The sequence below is a fragment of the Dipodomys ordii genome, unplaced genomic scaffold (assembly GCF_000151885.1).
Source record: "Dipodomys ordii isolate 6190 unplaced genomic scaffold, Dord_2.0 Scaffold119, whole genome shotgun sequence".
NCBI lineage: Eukaryota > Metazoa > Chordata > Mammalia > Rodentia > Heteromyidae > Dipodomys > Dipodomys ordii.
This window is the reverse complement of record NW_012267335.1, coordinates 3292463-3311260: the sequence shown is the minus strand read 5'-3', so window position 1 is coordinate 3311260 and position 18798 is coordinate 3292463. Positions and strand designations below refer to the sequence as shown.

The window sequence follows — 18798 nt, the reverse complement described above, 5'->3', positions numbered from 1 at the left end:
ACTAGGATTATAGGCGTGAGCCACTGACGCCTGGCCTTGACCAAGAATTTTAAGGAATATCAGTACAAATCATCTTATTATAGGTTGCTCTGACATATTTGAAAAACTTGAATATTTAAATTTTGTTAGTGTATACATTTGTCTATTATTTGACTTTTTCACTGTATTCAAAATAACATGGTAAATCACTTAGGACCGAGCTCACAGAATTGGACAGACGAAGACAGTCAGAGTGTTCCGCTTTATAACAGATAACACAGTGGAAGAAAGAATAGTGGAACGTGCCGAGATGAAACTCAGACTGGACTCAATAGTTATTCAGCAAGGTAATGCTTTGAACTTTATTATTGTTGTTATTCTTTTGGTGGGGACACTCGGCGTGCATGCGTGTGTGTGTGTGTGTGTGTGTGTGTGTGTGCGTGTGTGTGCGTGTGTGTACTGGGCTAGGATGCTGCTTGTTCTACTCCTACCTTTTTTTCCTCAAGGCTCTTGGCTCCATCACGTGAGCCACATCTCTTCTGGCTTTTTGCTGGTTAATTCAAGGAAAAAGTCTTCAGAGTTTTCTCCTCAGCCTATCTTCAAACCAAAATCCTCTCAGCTTTTCCTGAGTAGCCAGGAATACAGGCATGAGCTACCCCAGCTCCTGGCAGTGTTTGTTCTGATTGAAATAATAGAATTTTATAAGTTTTTAGCTCAGGTCATTTTTAGAAACTTGTTACTTATTGCAGTTTAACTTTCACTTTTTTTTAAAGAAAAACTGACTTAAGAAGATTAGGAGTGGGATCTTCTGCTCACCAGAAATGAGTTACTGTGTTTGTAATGCTTCATATATGTTGAAATTTTTTCCCCAATCTGATTTTTATATATCTCAGATATTATATTTACCTTTCACAAAACATTTTAGCAAGCTGATATACATTAAAATAAATAATGCCTAAGATGAAAAATTGGCATTAACGAGTTAATAAATAAGAAAATGACCTGAAGTGAATTAACATCTAACATTGAAGATTCCACGCTTCCAGTAAAATGATATTGTTAATACCATCTTTTTCAGGGAGGCTTGTAGATCAGAATCTGAACAAAATTGGGAAAGATGAAATGCTTCAAATGATACGACATGGAGCCACTCATGTATTTGCCTCAAAGGAGAGTGAAATCACTGACGAGGACATCGATGGCATTCTGGAAAGAGGTGCAAAGAAGGTGAGCTGCAGGCTGAACACACACTGCTTTTAAGCTGACGTGCTTCCCACTAGACCTGTGGCATGGGTTATCTGCCCATAGTCCTCCTGTAAAGAAAGCTTTTGTATGTACTGTAAAATATTAGCTTGTCTTGATTACAGGTCTCATGCTCTTCATTTTGTCTCCAATTCAGACTGCAGAAATGAATGAAAAGCTCTCCAAGATGGGTGAAAGCTCCCTTAGGAACTTCACAATGGACACTGAGTCAAGTGTTTATAACTTTGAAGGGGAAGACTACAGAGAAAAACAAAAGGTATTGCAGAATGAGGATTTAATTACCTGTGCTATATATTGCTGAAAGCTTGGAATTTTGTTTTTCAATGCTTTGTAATTTTGTCTTAAGTAACAGTTCTGTTTGTTCATATCTAATTTTTTTAACATTTTCTGTGTGGTAAGCTCTGATAGTATGTGCATGTGTATGTGTGTGTAAGTGTGCACGTGCATGCGCGCTACGTGTGCATGTGTGTACACACATGTGCATCTGTCCTGGGGGTTGAACTCAGGGCTTGGTCACAGTCCCTGAGCTTCTTCAAGGTTAGCACTCTACCATTTGAGCCATAATGCTACTTCTAGCCTTTTCTGAGTAGTTAATTGGAGTCTCATGGATTCTCCTGCCCAAGCTGGCTTCAGACCCTGATCCTCAGATCCTAAGTCCAGAGTAGCTAGGATTATAGGTGTGAGCCACCAGCATCTGGCTTGAATTTTTTTTCTGTCAATCGTGGGGCTTGAACTCTGGGCCTGGGTGCTGTCCCTCAGCTCTTCAGCTCAAGGCTAGCGCTCTACCACTTGCGCTACAGCACCACTTCTGGTTTTCTGGTGGCTTATTGGAGATAAGAGTTTCACGGACTTTCTTGCCTAGCCTGTCTTTGAACTGCAATCCTCAGATCTCAGCCTCCTGAGTAGCTAGGATTACAAGCGTGAGCCACCAGCGTCCAGCTTTGAATTTAAAGTTTATGCAGTTAAGTTTATTGTATGCTGTAACATACTTTCTTGTGTACAGTGAGTATAATTTGAGATACTTGAAAATGAAAATCAAGAAAAATGTCACAAATTGGATTTTATTTAAGAGAATCGGTAGGGATTAAGACAATTTTTTTCTAATTTTGCTAATACTACATGCCAATGTGGAGAGAAATTAGGACATGTCAATAAAAAAGAAGAAAAATGTAATTCTCTGTAGAGTTTTTCTGGCTAACATTGATAAGTATGTCCTCAGATTTTTTTTTTTTTTTTTCTGGGTTAAACATACCTGCATCTTGTAGTATTTTCACCCTCGTCCAACAGAATTATTCTCTGGCGCAAAAGATAGTCCCGACTTTTGTACTGCCTTTGCCTGCCGTCAGGTTTCATCAGTACCTACTTAGGCCCATCATGTGCCCTAAACATTTGTTACCGTATATAATGAACAGTGGCCTTTCCACTTGTTTCCCACTGCTAGATTGCATTCACAGAGTGGATTGAACCTCCTAAGCGAGAGAGGAAGGCGAACTACGCTGTCGATGCCTACTTCAGGGAAGCGCTTCGAGTCAGTGAACCGAAAGCACCCAAGGTGAGCTGATGCTTGTTCATACATTGTTACAACAAAGGAAGATTGAGACTTAGGTTCTGTGTGTTTTTGTACAGATTCCCCTTCCATTATTATTTAAATACTGAAAAGTTCTTTGGTGATCTTTTGCTCTTTTGGTTCAGCGTTACTGAGCTATGCTTTCAGTTCCTTAAAAATTGGCTGTCATGGTTTATGAAATGACAAATGCAAGGTGGGGCGAGGGGTTTTTTTGTTGCTTATATTTTAAGGGACAATACTGTGTTTTATTTTTTCTTAGGCTCCTAGACCTCCAAAACAACCCAATGTTCAGGATTTCCAGTTCTTTCCCCCCCGTTTATTTGAATTATTGGAAAAAGAAATTCTGTATTACAGAAAAACTATTGGGTACAAGGTAAGTAAAATTCTACACTTTATGTTTTTTAATGAAAACCAATTTCATATATTAAACATATAAAACTAGGGTAGAGCCAATACCCTTTCTCCTGAGGAGAAATCTGTTAATCTATTACGTGTCCTTTAAGTGTGCTGATTGATGGCATCTCTCTTAGGTACCTCGAAGTCCTGACCTACCTAATGCAGCCCAGGCCCAGAAGGAAGAACAGCTCAAAATCGATGAGGCAGAACCACTTAATGATGAAGAATTAGAAGAAAAAGAGAAGCTTTTGACACAGGTATAGGCTGCAGTCAACACAGTTGCAAACACTTATTTTGTAAATTGCTGTTTAAGGGGTTGTGTTGGTACATACAAGTTTCTACTTTCAAAGAACAGTTACTGAAGGTTCCGTAGCTCAATCGTAGAGCATTTGCCTACCATGCAAGAAGCACTGTGAGAGTCGGGTGATGGTGGCTCACACCTGTAATCGTAGCTACTCAGGAGGCTGAGAATTGAGGATTGCATGTTCAAAGCCAGCCTGGGCAGGAAAGTCTTCCAGTTAACCACCAGAAGACCCAAAGGTTCTGTGGCTTATAGTGATAGAGCACCATCCTGGAGCAAAAAAGAGCTCAGGGACAGTGCCTAACAAGCCCCACAACTGACAAAACAAACAAAAAAGACCCTGTTGAGGGAAAATACAGACTGATTGAAGATGGTTACCATGGTTGAATTGTTTGGTTTGTTAACTTGTCAACATGGTTGAGAAGATTCTAGATAGTCGTTGGTGGAGGGTTTTCAGTGTTAACATCTTTCCCGGAATGTTTCCCATTGCTGCGAAGTTATTTTCAATGACAGATATCTTGATGGTGCTGTTAGTCAGCCTTCAGGGTTCATTCGGAGCCTTTCCAAATCCAGCTTGTGACCCCCCGTTGGAGCTTCCTGCTCTCATGTCTCTCTGTGGGCATCTCTGCTCTTCAGCTTATGATGACCCTTCCTTAAAAACTCCCAGTCTACTTCAAAGCTCAGAAAAAAATGCCATCTGCGCCTTACTCCCTCACATTGAATAGTATTTCTTTTAGTAAACACAAAGTGTTGGTAAAAGTGTGTATCTGTACAAGTAAGTTAACCACTGTAAAAAGAACTTAATTGAAGTAGGAGCAGTTGAAACTTTATCTGTAATTTTCAAATGCATAGGTAAAGTGTAATGGCTTTGTTTCCAAGTGTAACATGCTGTGATTGTTTTATTCATTGCTTTTTAGGGATTTACTAATTGGAATAAGAGAGATTTTAACCAGTTTATCAAAGCCAATGAGAAGTGGGGCCGTGATGATATTGAAAACATAGCCAGAGAAGTGGAAGGGAAAACTCCAGAAGAAGTCATTGAATACTCAGGTAATACTTCTATTAATTGAATGAACAGAGTGTTACTAGGCCTTTGGAGGTTATCGGTTGTAGAAGCTTCTTCTCTTCTTTATCTCAGCTGATTATGGTATAACCTGGTATGTTCATTAAGATATGACCTAATTGTTTTATTTATAAATACTGTGTGTGTGGGCGCGCACGCGCATGTGCGTGTGCATCCACGTTCATGTATGTGCAGCATGCTGGCACAGGCAAACTCAGGGTCTTGAATTCTTGCTTGGCCTTTTTGCTCAAGGCTCATGCTCTACCAATTGAATCACACCTCTGTTTCTAGGTTTTTGCTGGTTAATTGGAGATAAGAGTCTCACAAACTTTTCTGCCTGGGCTGGCTTTGAACCGTGGTCCTCAGATCTCAGCCTCCGGAGTAGCTAGGATGACAGGCGTGAGCCACCAGTGCTCAGTTTTCAGTTGGCTTTTTTCTCGTGGCTGGTGGTTCTGAGCCATATCTCCAGTGTACCTTTACTGCTGATTAGTTGAAGATAGTTTCACAGATTTCACAGAGTTTCAAACTTTTTTGAGTCACAATCACAGTATCTAAGATTAAAGGTGTGAACCACAGGCACCTGGCTAGATTTGTTGTTGTTGTTGTTGTTTAGATCAACTAACTATAGCCACAAAACCCAGAATAGGTCACTGTACAGTGGCACTTCAATTTTTGTTTCATACTGAATATGTGTAGTCTATGCTATGGTAAGAATGTACAGAATCTTAGAGTAGCAATATTTAAGAAGTGGAAGAAAACTTTTAACACCCAGAATTGTTTTCTCACATTTAAGAAAACTGAAACATTATTAGTGACTTACTTCCTTTCTGCTATTAAATGTAGAATAAGTGAAAATGTTTCTTAGTCCTTTGCAAATCAATTATACACACATGAATATCTGTATCGGCAAGCTTTTGTTTTAATGTTCTCCTTCATTCCCTCCATCTGTCCAACGTTTCCTCCATAGCTGTGTTCTGGGAAAGATGCAATGAGCTCCAGGACATAGAGAAGATCATGGCTCAGATAGAGAGGGGAGAGGCAAGAATCCAAAGAAGAATAAGTATCAAAAAAGCACTTGATACAAAGGTACAGTTGGTACTATATTAATAAGTATGATGGTTACTGTCCTAACTCCTATCTGTGAGTTGCAGTAACTTTTTTAGGGTAGGAGGAGTGTTGGTACTGGGACTTTAACTCAGCCTGATTTTGTTCTTTACCTTTTCGCTCAAGACTGGCACTTTGCCACTTGTGTCTTTTTCTGTGGTATTTTAGAGATGAGTTTCTCAGATTTGTCTGCCTAGACTGAGTTTGAACCATGATCTTCATATCTTACTCAGCCTACTGAGCAAGCTAGGATTACACATGCAAGTCACAAATGTGTGGCGTAAAGTAACTTTTTGGCCAATCATGGGGCTTGAACTCAGGGCCTGGATTCTGTCCCTGAGCCTCTCTGTGCTCAAGGCTGCCACTCTACCGCTTGAGATTTTGATCCACAGCGCTGCTTCTGGCCTTTTCTGGTACTGAGGAATAGAACCCAGGGCTTCATGCATGCTAGGCAAGCACTCTACCACTAAGCTACATTCTCATCCTTTTAAAGTAACTTTTAAAAGAAATGAGAATTTAAAATTTTTTCAGAGAAAAATGATTAACTGCTAAAGAGCCTTTGAATTGACTGATCCTGGGTCGCAGACACTCAGCTTAGTCCTTCCTAAGTAGCATGAGGAAGGTGGTCTCTAGAAAATGATAAACACCATCAAAGTACAATTGAGATTCTTGGACAGAATATTCTGATGATGATATTTATAGTTACTAACAAGTCTGACTTCCGTAGATTGGCCGGTACAAAGCACCTTTTCATCAGCTGAGAATATCGTATGGCACTAACAAAGGGAAAAACTACACTGAAGAGGAGGATCGATTTCTCATCTGCATGCTTCACAAACTCGGATTTGACAAGGAAAATGTTTATGATGAATTGCGACAGTGTATTCGAAACTCCCCTCAGTTCAGATTTGATTGGTTTCTTAAGTCCAGAACTGCAATGGTGAGTTTTCATTTGTGTTTTTGTAATAGAGCAGAATTCAGAATATAATTTTATTTTATTTTTTTGTTTTTTATGGGCCTGAACTCTTGGCCTGGGCCTGGGCACTGTCCCTCAGCTCTTCAGCTCAAGGCTGGCACTCTACCACTTGAGCCACAGCATCACTTCTGGCTTTTTTCTGCTTATGTGGTGCTCAGGAATTGACCCAGGGCCTTATGCATGCAAGGCAAGCAGTCTACCCCTGAGCCACCTTCCCAGCCCCTCAGAATATATATATCCTTTACTTTTTAACTTTGAGGTGGTATCAGAAATTGTAAACTTTTTTAGAAAAGTAACTCATATCCAAAGCTTGCAAATCTAACACATATGTAACTTAAAAAGCTTATTTGTTAGTCCCATCCATTAATGCCACGTACTTGTAGCATTGCTAGTTTTTGACATTTTATTAGTTTGTGAGTGTGTTTTTAAGTGGCCAATATGGAGAAGCACTTGGCCTGGTGGAGATATAACTCTGGGTTTTGTTGATCCCATTTGTGTCTAAAAAAGAGCTGGCTCTTTTCCTTCAGTAGTTGAGCAGTTTTGAACTTCTTAAACTCCTAGATTGTGCAAGATGATGAAAATGTAGAGATTTTCTAGTGCTAGGTTTGGACATACTGGGATGAGCAAGTCTTCCAATATTTCTATAGTTCTCAGTGCCTTTTAAGTATATTGTCACACAACACAGCAATGGACGGAGTAAAGTGTTTTTGTGTTTGATGACTGATATCATTGTTTTTTGATATCCTTTTTAGAGAAAGTTATTAACAGGGCTCTGAAAGTGAAAACTATACTTTAGCCTATCAGTAGCCCAGTGTCAATATATGCCTGCCTACTAAGGGAAACTAATTAGGTATTATTACCTTCTATATTATTATTTCAGATATTTAATGAGTTCTTTCTTTCTTTTTTTTTTTTTTTTTTAATTTTTTGCCTGTCCTGGGGCTTGAACTCAGATCTTAGGTGCTGTCCCTGAGCCTCTTTGTACTCAAGGCTATTGCTCTTGCCCTTGAACCACAGCATCTTTTCTGGCTTTTTCTGAGTAGTTTATTGGAGATGAGAGTCTCACAGACTTTCCTGCCCAGGCTGGCTTTGAACCACAATCTTCAGATCTCAGCCTCTTGAGTAGCTAGGGTTACAGGTGTGAACCACTGGCACCGGCTACATTTTTAACTGAGAATGTCATTTACATGAGCTTAGAGCTGAATTTTATTATGCTTAGTTATGCTGAATTTTTTGTGGGAAAATGGGTATAGTTATATTTAGATTATCTAACTGCAGAACTTGGTGTGAAGACAGCTTCAGCAATAACAAACAATGAAAACTTGTTTATGATATACCTTTCTTTCTAGTAAAGCATAGTCTTGTTTAGACATTGAAATCCTGACCACAGGCAAATGGCAGGTACAAGTTTACTGTGGATATTTGTAATGCAGGAACTACAGAGGAGGTGTAATACCCTAATTACCTTGATTGAAAGAGAAAACATGGAACTAGAAGAGAAAGAGAAGGCAGAGAAAAAGAAACGTGGACCAAAGCCTACAGTAAGTGTTCATGAATATGTGAAGATTTTAAGATTATAGAAGCTATATATTTTTTTTCTTAAGTAGTTAAACTCATGGCTTTCATGTGTATTATTAGCCTCTTTGTTTTTGCAAAAAAAAAAAGTATAAATTAAAACTTGGTTGCACTGTATAGGGAAAATCTTATAAGGGGTTTCTAAAAGTTTGGGAAAGTATGTCCTAAGAATGTCAGGATATGCATTTCTCATTGGGAATACATGCAATCATTTTAGGGTGTTTATTTCGTAATATGACAGAAATAGTTTTATAACCTCTAAGATTGACTTCTAAAGTGTGATTTACTGCTCAGCCCTGTCTTAGCAATGTGAAGACAAGCATTCTACGGGGAAAAAAGTTGTCTTGTAACTTAGTAAAATTTGGAGATTGGATAGTTAATTTTGAAAGATTTATTATGTCTTAGAAAGGAAACTGTACTTAGCAGTCACTATAAAGGGCAGTCATGTATCTGAATATATTTCATGGTTACTATGTCTTGTCATGAGAAGTAATCTTTGTGTTTGTTTATAGACACAGAAACGTAAGATGGATGGAGCACCTGATGGTCGAGGGAGGAAAAAGAAGCTGAAACTATGAATGCGTATTTGTTTCATAATCACTAACTTTAAACTAGTAGTTCTTTAATTTACGGGTCTTCATAAGATGTACTGTACAATGCTGAATTGTTATGTCATTCAAAGACATCAGGTTCATCTGTTTACTGAGCTAGAAACGTAGTATGTAGTTTCACTTTTTTAAATGCAACAGCTGTGCTGAAAATTTTTTTATCATTAACTTGAAGTAATAAAATAGGCTTCATTTATTAATAAATGTTTCATTTGATTTATTTTTCTATTACAGTTCCATTTGTGAAGTTTGTGGTTTTTTGTTATCAGCTATGATTTCTACACTTGTGTGGCTTAAAACCAAGCAAACAAGTAACGACATTGCAGATAGCGCTTGTCCCTTTGCCCCTCCTCACTTAGTGGTGGAATTGCTTTAACTCCCTTTGCCTTTGCAGAAATGTTGGTATTTTCTTTGTAATGTTGTTGAGTCTCATCAAAAGATCATGTAAACTCCATTCTCCTTGCTTCTTGTAGAACAGGGGGAAAGACAAGCAAATGATCATTTCTGTGCATATATCTGTTGCGCTTTCTTTCTTTTCTGTAGTTGGCTCTGGAGTAAAGATGCCCTCCTCTGTTGGACGGATGGCCTTTTAGTTGTATAGCCAAAGACATTTAGTATTACACCATTTTGTAAAAGGAATATTTTTTTTTAAGTATTTGGTAAATATTTTGACAAATGATCTTCCCACACAGCCACAACTTAGAAAGATAATGTCAGAACTAAGGTGATTTTTTTTTTATTTTGAAAGAATCAGCCAAACTAAGGTATGACCTTACCATACTGTTAAAATTGGTAACAGAATGTATCCCCTCCCAGTTGATAGTATTTTTGAGTTTTTAGGGTAAATGCAAATTTTATTTTATTATATTTTAACATAATTTCTAAGTGTTAGCAGGATTGAGTATAGTTCTAGTTTTTATTTCTATGGAACAGACTTGATGAACTGGAGACCCTGAAGCAGGAATACCCAAATTGTAGTGTCAGGATTTTAGCTGTACCAGAGGCCTTTATGTGCTACACATAATTTGTATAAAGTTTTATATGTGCAAATTGGGTACATAAACAGTTCTCCATTTTTCTAAGGGAATGCAATAAATGTAGCATCGTGAATAAATATAACTTTTATAATCCTTAACGTGGTCTATTCTTTCCATTTCTTTAATTTTTTTCATTTAATTTTTTACTTTCTTCCTTAGGAAATGGTCTCCTATAGATGTCTTCTCTCGATTTTTTGTTGTTTTTAATTATTCCTCACAAGCCATTAAAAGTTTTGATTTTCTACAGTATGACTAATACTCTGCACAATCTTCCAGAGATGTGGGCACTGGCGCCCTTAACCACGCTCTTTCTGGCAAGTTAATTCCAAAGTAATTTGAACTCACTCCATGCTCCCCTACGCTGACTTGTGTACAAGATTTGGGGTTTTAATAGGAGTGTGAACTCAATGTTGCTGAAAATGATTGAAAATGTAAGGCTGTAGAAAACCTAATGGACGTCTGGGCGCCGGTGGCTCACGCCTATAATCCTAGCTGCTCAGGAAGCTGAGATCTGCCTGTAATCCTAGCTACTCAGGAAGCTGAGATCTGAGGATTGTGGTTCAAAAGTTCGTGAGACTCTTATCCCCAATAAACCACTAGAAAACCAGAAGTGGCGCTGTGGCTCAAGCTAAAGAGCACAAGGACAGCGCCCAAGCCCAGAGTTCAAGCCCCACGACACCCCCCCCCCAAAAAAAGAAAAAGAAAAAACCTATGGATGGGGCTGGGAAGGTGGCTCAGTGGTAGAGCGCTTGCCTTACATGCGTGAGGCCCTGGGTTCGATTCCTCAGCACCACATAAGCAGAAAAAGCTGGTTCAAAGCCAGCCTGTGCAGGAAAGTCTGTGAGATTCTTACCTCCAGTGAACCACCAGAAAACCAGAAGTTGTGCTGTGGCTCAAGTGGTAGAGTGCTTGCCTTGAGCTGAAGAGCTCAGGAACAGCACCCAGGCCCAGAGTTCAAGTCCCACAACCTACAAAAAAAAACCCTATGAAACTCCCAAAAGTGATGGAGAAACTGAGAGGAAAAGATACAGAGGGGAAACAGTTTATTGTCAGGTCTTAAGCTTGAATTCAGTTCCAAATTAACAACAAATGTAAAAAACTCGAATGAAAAAAAATCATCTAAGGTAATAACCAAATTGAGCATTGTGGTTTAGCTAGTGCTAGAGGTAACTTTTCTAGGGATCAATATTTTTAATTTGTAAGGTCAATTTTAAAACGTATAGTTTGCCAAGTAGAGTGGTACATGACTATAATTTCAGCTCTTAGGATCTTGAGGCAGAATGATGAAGAGTTCAAGTACAGGGCTACATATGCATAGCAAGATGCTATCTACCCCCCCCACCCCAAATACAACAAACACGTTAGGACGTTGTTGGTTCACTCCTGTAATCATAGCTACTCAGGAGGCTGAAATCTGAGGATTGCAGTTCAAAGCCAGCATGGGCAGGAAAGTCTGTAAGACTTCAGTTAACCACTAGAACCCAGAAGTGGTGCTGTAACTCAAGTGGTAGAGTGCTAGCCTTGAGCTGAAGAGCTCAGGTACAGCGCCCAGACACAGAGTTCAAGGCCCATGACTAACCAAACAAAAACAAAACTACAAGAAATACCTAAAAGAAAATGATGGAAAATCAAAAGTGGTTTCTAACTAAATTGCAAGTCTTTATCAGGTATAGGCAAGGTATACCTATGACCATTGCTATTGTTAGTTTAAAACTAATCGACAACTAGTTATTAGGCAATTGGGGGCTATGTTAATTTTCAAGTTTTTTTTTTTTTTTTTTTGAGAGTAGAGGAAAAGATTTTCCAACTTCCATGGCTCTGCCCAAATAAGCTTTGGGCTTACTTGCAAATGTATTAGGGCACTCACATCAAATGTGAAAAGCTAAAATGAGATTGTGTGTGTGTAAGTGCTTTTGCCCAGCATTAAGAGGTCACTCTTTTAGTCCCAAGTGTTGACTTAACTGATAGTGATGGATTTCTACTGAGTTTAGAAACAAAGTAGAAGAAAATAGAAGATGAGGGTTGGGAATGTGGCTTAGTGGTAGAGTGCTTGCCTAACAAGCATGAAGCCCTCAGCACCACATAAACAGAAAAAGCCAGGAGTGGTGCTGTGGCTCAAGTGGTAAGTGCTAGCCTTGAGCATAGAGAGGCTCAGGGACCTGAGTTCAAGCCCCAGGGCTGGCCAAAAAAAAAAAAAGACAAATACACAGTGTCATTTTGCACAGGCGCAATCAGTGTCATTTTGCACAGGCGCAATCAGTTCCGTAAGCACGTGCGTGTGTGTGTGTGTAGGCATATATATATATGTACATGTATATATATATATGCATATATATACATAAGTATATGTATGTATGTATATCCATGCAGTCACAAAGTGTATTTGCACATGGTACCAGTGACACTATCTCCTTCCTCCCGAAGTCATTAAGCCCAAAACAGCATTTCATTCTGCTGTGGAGACTGTTGGCTGCCTGGTACTTACTCTCTACCATCTTCCAGTGTGGGCGCTTACAGCACTCTGCCCCCAGGGATGGTGTCATTGATGGTGGTACCCAGAGAAGTAACTGAAGCCTCTCTGGGCCCTCCAGGACGGGCTGCTTCTGCTCATCCAGAATGGTCACGTGGCTTGTCTGCACGACCACTCCTGGGGCAGAGTCTAGGTGTCAGCTGATGCCCACATAATCTAGAGTATAATATTTATATACCTTTGTAATGTGCACACATGTTTATTCATAATTGGACACTCATTTTCAAAGTTATATTTATGTAATACAATACATATACAAATATATACAACATTTATATACATTCATGATGTATATAAATGCACACATGGTATGTGTACATATATTCCTGATATATTCTGATATTTTCAAAACCAGATCTCAGCCTCTTGAGGAGCTAAGGTTACAGGCATGAGCCTGTGGTACCTGGCTTCGGGTAGTAGAAATGATCGGAGCTGGTCAGCAAAGATGAGGCGTGCTTGTACCCGACAGACACCCCGATTCCCCTGCACACACCCCTGCCTGTTCCTCCCACGGTGCTCATCTTCCTCTGGGCTCTGCCCTGTGCTCCCAGAGTACGCTGATGAGTGATGTTCAGGGAAGATCAGTGCCCGTTCGCCAAACATTCCCACGTGGCCCACCCGCCAGCCCCCTCAAAGTGTGAGGCAGGCTTCAGGGAGGCAGACAAAGATCCCGCAGCGATGCTATGCTTCTCAGGCATTCTGTCTCTGGTCCTGTGTGGGCCTTGTCCTTATGAGTATGTTACAGTTCCCCTCTCTGACAGACCACACATTCTATAGGTCTGGGAGAGAAAAGGCCATGTCAGAGAGACATGCCATCACTTTGACTCCAGGAAGTGCTGGGAAATAAAATCAGTTGGAGATCTTACTCATTTATTTTCTATGTTAGGAGGTTTCAGTCAAACCAAAATTGGCCAGTGCGCTGTAGCTTACAGATCATCAGTTGATTGGAAAAGATGATGGGAAGTTAAGGAATTTTCAGCGTTTTTCTCTGCAGAAAGAAAAAAAATGGTTCTTTATATTGGATGACACTTGGGCAAGGCTTCTGAGTCAGGACCTCAGCTTTGCTGGCCACAGAAGTAAGAGATCTAGAGGAGGTGGGTTGTGTCAGCTGAGATACTCACATGCTAGAAACTCTCCCTAGAGGCAAGAGGCTCTGGAGACAGGGCCGGAGGCACAGTGGGACCCAACCAGGCTCCAGCAAAGCCCCTGTCCTTGGTTCATTCTTCTGAAGAAGAGCTTCTGTCTATTTGAAACCTGTGCACAGCCTGGCCACTAACTATGGAGACACCCCCCTTGAAAAGGTAGTGAAACAAATGCCTTTGGGATGATTTAAAGGCACCAGGTGGGAAATCAAGTCACAAGGATGATATCTTTGCCGACTTTATAGTGAGTGAGGAAGTACATTGAATGAAAAATTGGCCTGGTAGAAATCAGACTTAGCAAGCATTGTTCACCTAGGATATCGTTTATTGGATCTTGTAAAGGGTGAGCGAAGTTTTACTATGTTACCATACCACACAAGCCTTGAATCGAGTCCATCCCCCCACAAACCCACGGAAACCATACCCCACAGTGCATTACACCAAACAGCTCAGAATGCAGCCAGCACAGCCTGCATTTACAGTGATGTGTGCTGAGTTCATGAAGGAATGCCCAACTCTTCCTTAACACACCGATAACGAGTTCTGCACTGGGAAGAAATAGTTGATTCTCTCAAGAAATGAACAATTTTTTGCTCTGCGATTTTCCCTAGAAGATTAACCGGGTTCATAGCTGAGCCCTGTGCTCAGGGAAGGGACTAGGGGGGGACATGCGCTCAGAAAAGTCCTGGGGTCATCCTTTCTTTCCCTACCCACACCTTCCTCTCCATCAGTGCTTGCGAATGGATGTTTCTGGAGTCTCCAGGTTGGAACAAGAGGGGCGGGAGAAGCCGGGTGCGTCTTTCCTGATGGGTGGCTTCGAGGCGATCAGTGCTTGTTCTGAGCACGGGAGGTGTTAGAAGAGTGGATGGCTTCTCACAGGCACGCTCTGGGTTCTTGGGAAGTCTGCCGCTCCCATAGTTGGGCATCTCTCTGCTGTGGTTCCTTCCTGAGGATGGCATGTGGTTCTCCTTGGTCACTTCATGTTGGGAAAAGCCTCTGCTGAGAGCCATTCATCTCCCTAGATGGCGCTTTTGGACAAGACCTACAACAAGCCAGTGCTGGCTCTTCACTGTAACTCATCCTTTGCCTGGCTAGACTCTGCAATCCTGCTAAACCCCAAAGTGGCTCCTCTTGTTTGCTCACCCAAGAAAGGAGCCAAGAGCTCATGTCAGACACGGCGGTTCTCTAGGAAAGTCAGCCTCCAGTCTACTAAGTCCTCAACATATATGGTTGTGTGTGCTCACGTGCACAAACATGTTGGTACCAGGGCTTGAATGCAGGGCCTGGGTACTGTTCCTTAGCTTTTTCATTCAAGGCTGGTTGCTCTTCCACCTGAGCCACACCTCAGTTTCTAGGTTTTTTTGTTTGTTTGTTTTTGCTGGTTCATTGGAGATAGAATCTCACGGACATATTTCCCAGGCTGGCTGTGAACCATGATCTTCAGATCTCAGCCTCTTGAGTAGCTAGGATAACAGGCATGAGCTACCAGTGCCTGGCTTGAGAACAAATCTTTGTTGATCTCCCTTGTCCTATTAGGATTGGGTTGGGGTTTTTTTGCCCCTGTGATAATTTTTTTTGGGGTCCGTTTGTGGGGCCTAAACTCTGGGCCTGGGCGCTGTCCCTCAGCTCTTCAGCTCAAGGCTAGCGCTCTACCACTTGAGCCACAGCGCCACTTCTGTTTTTTCTTTTTGCTTATGTGGTGCTGAGGAATCGAACCCAGGGCCTCATGCATGCAAGGCAAGCGCTCTACCACTGAGCCACCTTCCCAGCGCAATCAAAGATAAATTTTTGAACAGAACAACACAGTACATGCTTGTTTGTTGTACTTGCCTAGAGAGTATGTACCCTGCTCTCCATCTAAAGGAAACTGCACTGGATCCATGAGACAATCATATTAAGTTGGGGTCTGCAAGTGCCAGTCTAATCCTGCCTACACCTGAGCCAAGCAGCTTGCAGCGCTCAAGCCCTGACAGAGCTTGAGAGATGTAGCCCTCGGTGTAATTTGGTAATGAAGCAGTCTGATCCTGTCCCTGTCTATTTATTTATATATCATTTTACCATTCTCTTTTAAACATGCTCCTTATAGAAAGAGAAATGAGTACTTGAGAAAGGAGCACTGCGGCTGATGCTTCTTATTACATCTGGGAAGAGAGAGCTGGTGCTGAGGAATGAAGAGCCTTGCTCTTCTCTGGCTCAACTTCAGCTGGGTTCTCCAGGGCCTGGAGCCAAATTCCCCAGATGCCCACACAAGGAGCTCCAGGCACCTGCGCCCTTTGAAAACTCACACGCTGCTTGTTGGGTGGTCTTCAATGGGAACTTTGATACTTGACTCAGGTTCTCTTCTTGATTTCCTTCCGGGAAAATCGAGCAGAAGATTGATAGGTCTTGCACATTTGGCAACAAGAAGTTCCAAAGGTTACCTGGGTTTGAAGCAGGCCTCACCCATCTTACTACAACTATTGTCTAAGGATTAAGAGTCTCTAAACCAGCACAACCATGTGTATTCTCTGAGCTCAAAGCGTGAAAGCAACTGGTTAGAACCAACGTTTTAAGTCTTTAACTCCTATTTCCTGTATAAGGGGAAGAAATGTTTCTCTTCTCCATTTCTCCCTACATTAACTATTTTACTAAAAGAAATCCTTGCTAGCCGGGCACCGGTGGCTCACGCCTGTAATCCTAGCTACTCAGGAGGCTGAGGTCTGAGGATCACGGGTCAAAGGCAGCCCAGGCAGGAAAGTCCGTGAGATTCTTATCTCCAATGAACCACCAGAAAACTGGAAGTGGTGCTGTGGCTCAAGTGCTAGAGCTCTTGCCTTGAGCTGAAGAGCTTAGGGACAGTATCCAGGTCCAGAGTTCAAGCCCCATGACCAACAAAAAGAAAAGAAAGAAAGAAGGGAAAGAAAGAAAGAAAGAAAGAAAGAAAGAAAGAAAGAAAGAAAGAAAGAAAGAAAGAAAGAAAGAAAGGGGACTGGGAAGGTGGCTCAGTGGTAGAGTGCTTGCCTTGCATGCATGAGGCCCTTGGTTCGATTCCTCAGCACCACATAAGCACAAAGAAAAAAAGCCAGAAGTGGCGCTGTGGCTCAAGTGGTAGAACGCTAACCTTGAGCTGAAGAGCTGAGGGGCAGCGCCCAGGCCCAGAGTTCAGGCCCCACGACTGGACCCCCCCCCAAAAAAAAACAAAAAAAAAACAAAAAAATATATCCAATATGACATACAAATAAATTGTATAGATTAGGGACCAAATGAGCTGAAGGGTGGTTGGACGCTGCAACTGGCTTAGCCTGATCCTTTCATTCCTAGGCCAGGTCAAAGGAGCAGAGAAAGTAGGATTAGAAAATGCATACTGTAATTCTGTGGGGATTAGAAAATCCTTCACAGTGTTCTGGTACAGCATTCCTCTGGCCCCTCTTCTACCCACAGTGACCTCCATCATCTGCTGGGTTGGTCTATCCTGAGTAGAGTTTGCTGTAAGACGCCATCCGTCACCGAGTGCTTGTTAGCATACCAGGAGTACAGGATCAATGGGAGCATCTCCACTTCAGCTCAGTGCACCTTAAATTTACTGACATCATGATTCATCAACATACGTGCACATTTTTGTGAGTTTTGACAAATTCATATAATCACGTGACCCCCACTTAACACTTTTTTTAGTACACCCACAAATGTTGAGCTATACTCCATGTAAATCCATCGTCTTCCCTGTTTCTCAGGCTCTGGAAACCCCAGATCTGCTTTGTGTCACTGTAGACTTATTTACCCTTATGAGAACTGCACAGAAATGGAAACATACAATGCTTTTTGTGTCTGGATTCTTTCATTTAACACAATGCCCCTGAGACTCATCCATGTGTCGTGGCCTTTCTTCCCTTTCTTGCTGATTGGTGTTCCCCATTGTGTGGCTGTATCCCAGTTTGTTTTATTCATTTACAGTTGATGACAAGGTCTTTCTAGTGCCTAGCTACTATATATACTGCTGCTTTGACTAATCTACTTCTGGGTTTTGGGTATGCAATTTTATTTCTCTGGAGTGAATAGGAGTAGAATTTCTTTGACTTAATGTTATTAAAAGTATCCAGCTAAGTACATAACTTAGTGGTTGAGCACTTGTCTAGCTTGCACAAGACCCTTGGTGCAGTCCCACTAAAAGATGAAAACATTTTAAAAAAATCCAGCAACACAAAAGATTTAGAACTAAAATTACAAGAGGGGGTCATACTAATGTAAATGGTATAGGTAGATGATACCAACATCTAAAATTACTCAATATACTTATAGATAAGCAATTTTTGCAAAATATCAAAGTTTCCTATCATGTGTTTTCTTAAGCAGTAGTGAGGCTCTCACTGTGAGGTTCTGGCTTGGATACTCTGGTCTTTCTTGCTCAGAGCTTTGTGATGATGCCAATGCCCCCCATCATCTAAATTGAAGTAACTGCAAGCTGATGTCTGGGACTATGTCTTCATATGTACGTGAGGCAGGCAGAGGGCAGAGACTGCTAGTAATGAACAGGCATGGGGGATGAGGGCTCCATTGGATGGGGGGAGGGCAGTGTTAGGCAATCTTATCTGGGAACACTGAGGCCTGAAAGAGTTCTCTGAGATCAGAGTCACCAGAAGAGGCTGGTTCTTGGGATGGCAAAGCCTGGCATTTGCACAAACACCAGAGGCAGGCACTCCTTAGCTAATGAGAAGAGAGGTGGATACTGGGCACCACAGGACACTTACAGGACAAGACCAGATAGCTGGCTTCTCAGGGAGGCTCCTGGGTGGGCACACAAGGAGCAAAGGGCCATACTACTACAACAAAAATTCTGATTTTTTAAAGCAGTATTTCAATGCCTTTTAAAAGAACCAACTGTTTCAAAAAGACTGAGTGTGGGAGAACATATTTCTTAGGCATCAAGAATACACAACGTTGGTATGACAGGTTGTAGGAAAAAGATTATTGTCCAGAACTCATGTTTAGCTCCTCAGGATAAATACCAAGAGCAGATACATACTACTCATATAGTAAGTTATATCAAATCGTGTTATTAAATATAACTATGAAATCTCTTTACCTGGGAACACAGAATACCAGTATTTAATAAGAAAAATACAGGCTGGGAAGGTGGCTCAGTGGTAGAGCGCTTGCCTTGCATGAATGAGACCCTGGGTTCGATTCCTCAGCACCACATAAGCAGGATAAAAAAAGCCGGAAGTGACGCTGTGGCTCACATGGTAGAGTGCTAGCCTTGAGCTGAAGAGCTGAGGGA

General features: G+C 41.3%; 1 protein-coding gene across 1 annotated transcript in view; it reads left to right on the top strand.

Moving 5' to 3' along the window:
• Positions 1–9967, top strand: part of Smarca5 (SWI/SNF related, matrix associated, actin dependent regulator of chromatin, subfamily a, member 5) — a gene marked incomplete at its 5' end in the record, with an annotated part of 31730 nt that extends 21763 nt beyond the window's left edge. Inside the window, 11 exons of the mRNA XM_013029500.1 lie at positions 194–326; positions 1058–1206; positions 1379–1498; positions 2684–2794; positions 3069–3182; positions 3340–3462; positions 4424–4556; positions 5537–5655; positions 6401–6613; positions 8083–8190; positions 8737–9967. Of these exons, the coding sequence (XP_012884954.1) occupies positions 194–326; positions 1058–1206; positions 1379–1498; positions 2684–2794; positions 3069–3182; positions 3340–3462; positions 4424–4556; positions 5537–5655; positions 6401–6613; positions 8083–8190; positions 8737–8802 (1389 nt within the window). The remainder of the gene's footprint in view (positions 1–193; positions 327–1057; positions 1207–1378; positions 1499–2683; positions 2795–3068; positions 3183–3339; positions 3463–4423; positions 4557–5536; positions 5656–6400; positions 6614–8082; positions 8191–8736) is intronic.
• Positions 9968–18798: the final 8831 nt, after the last annotated feature.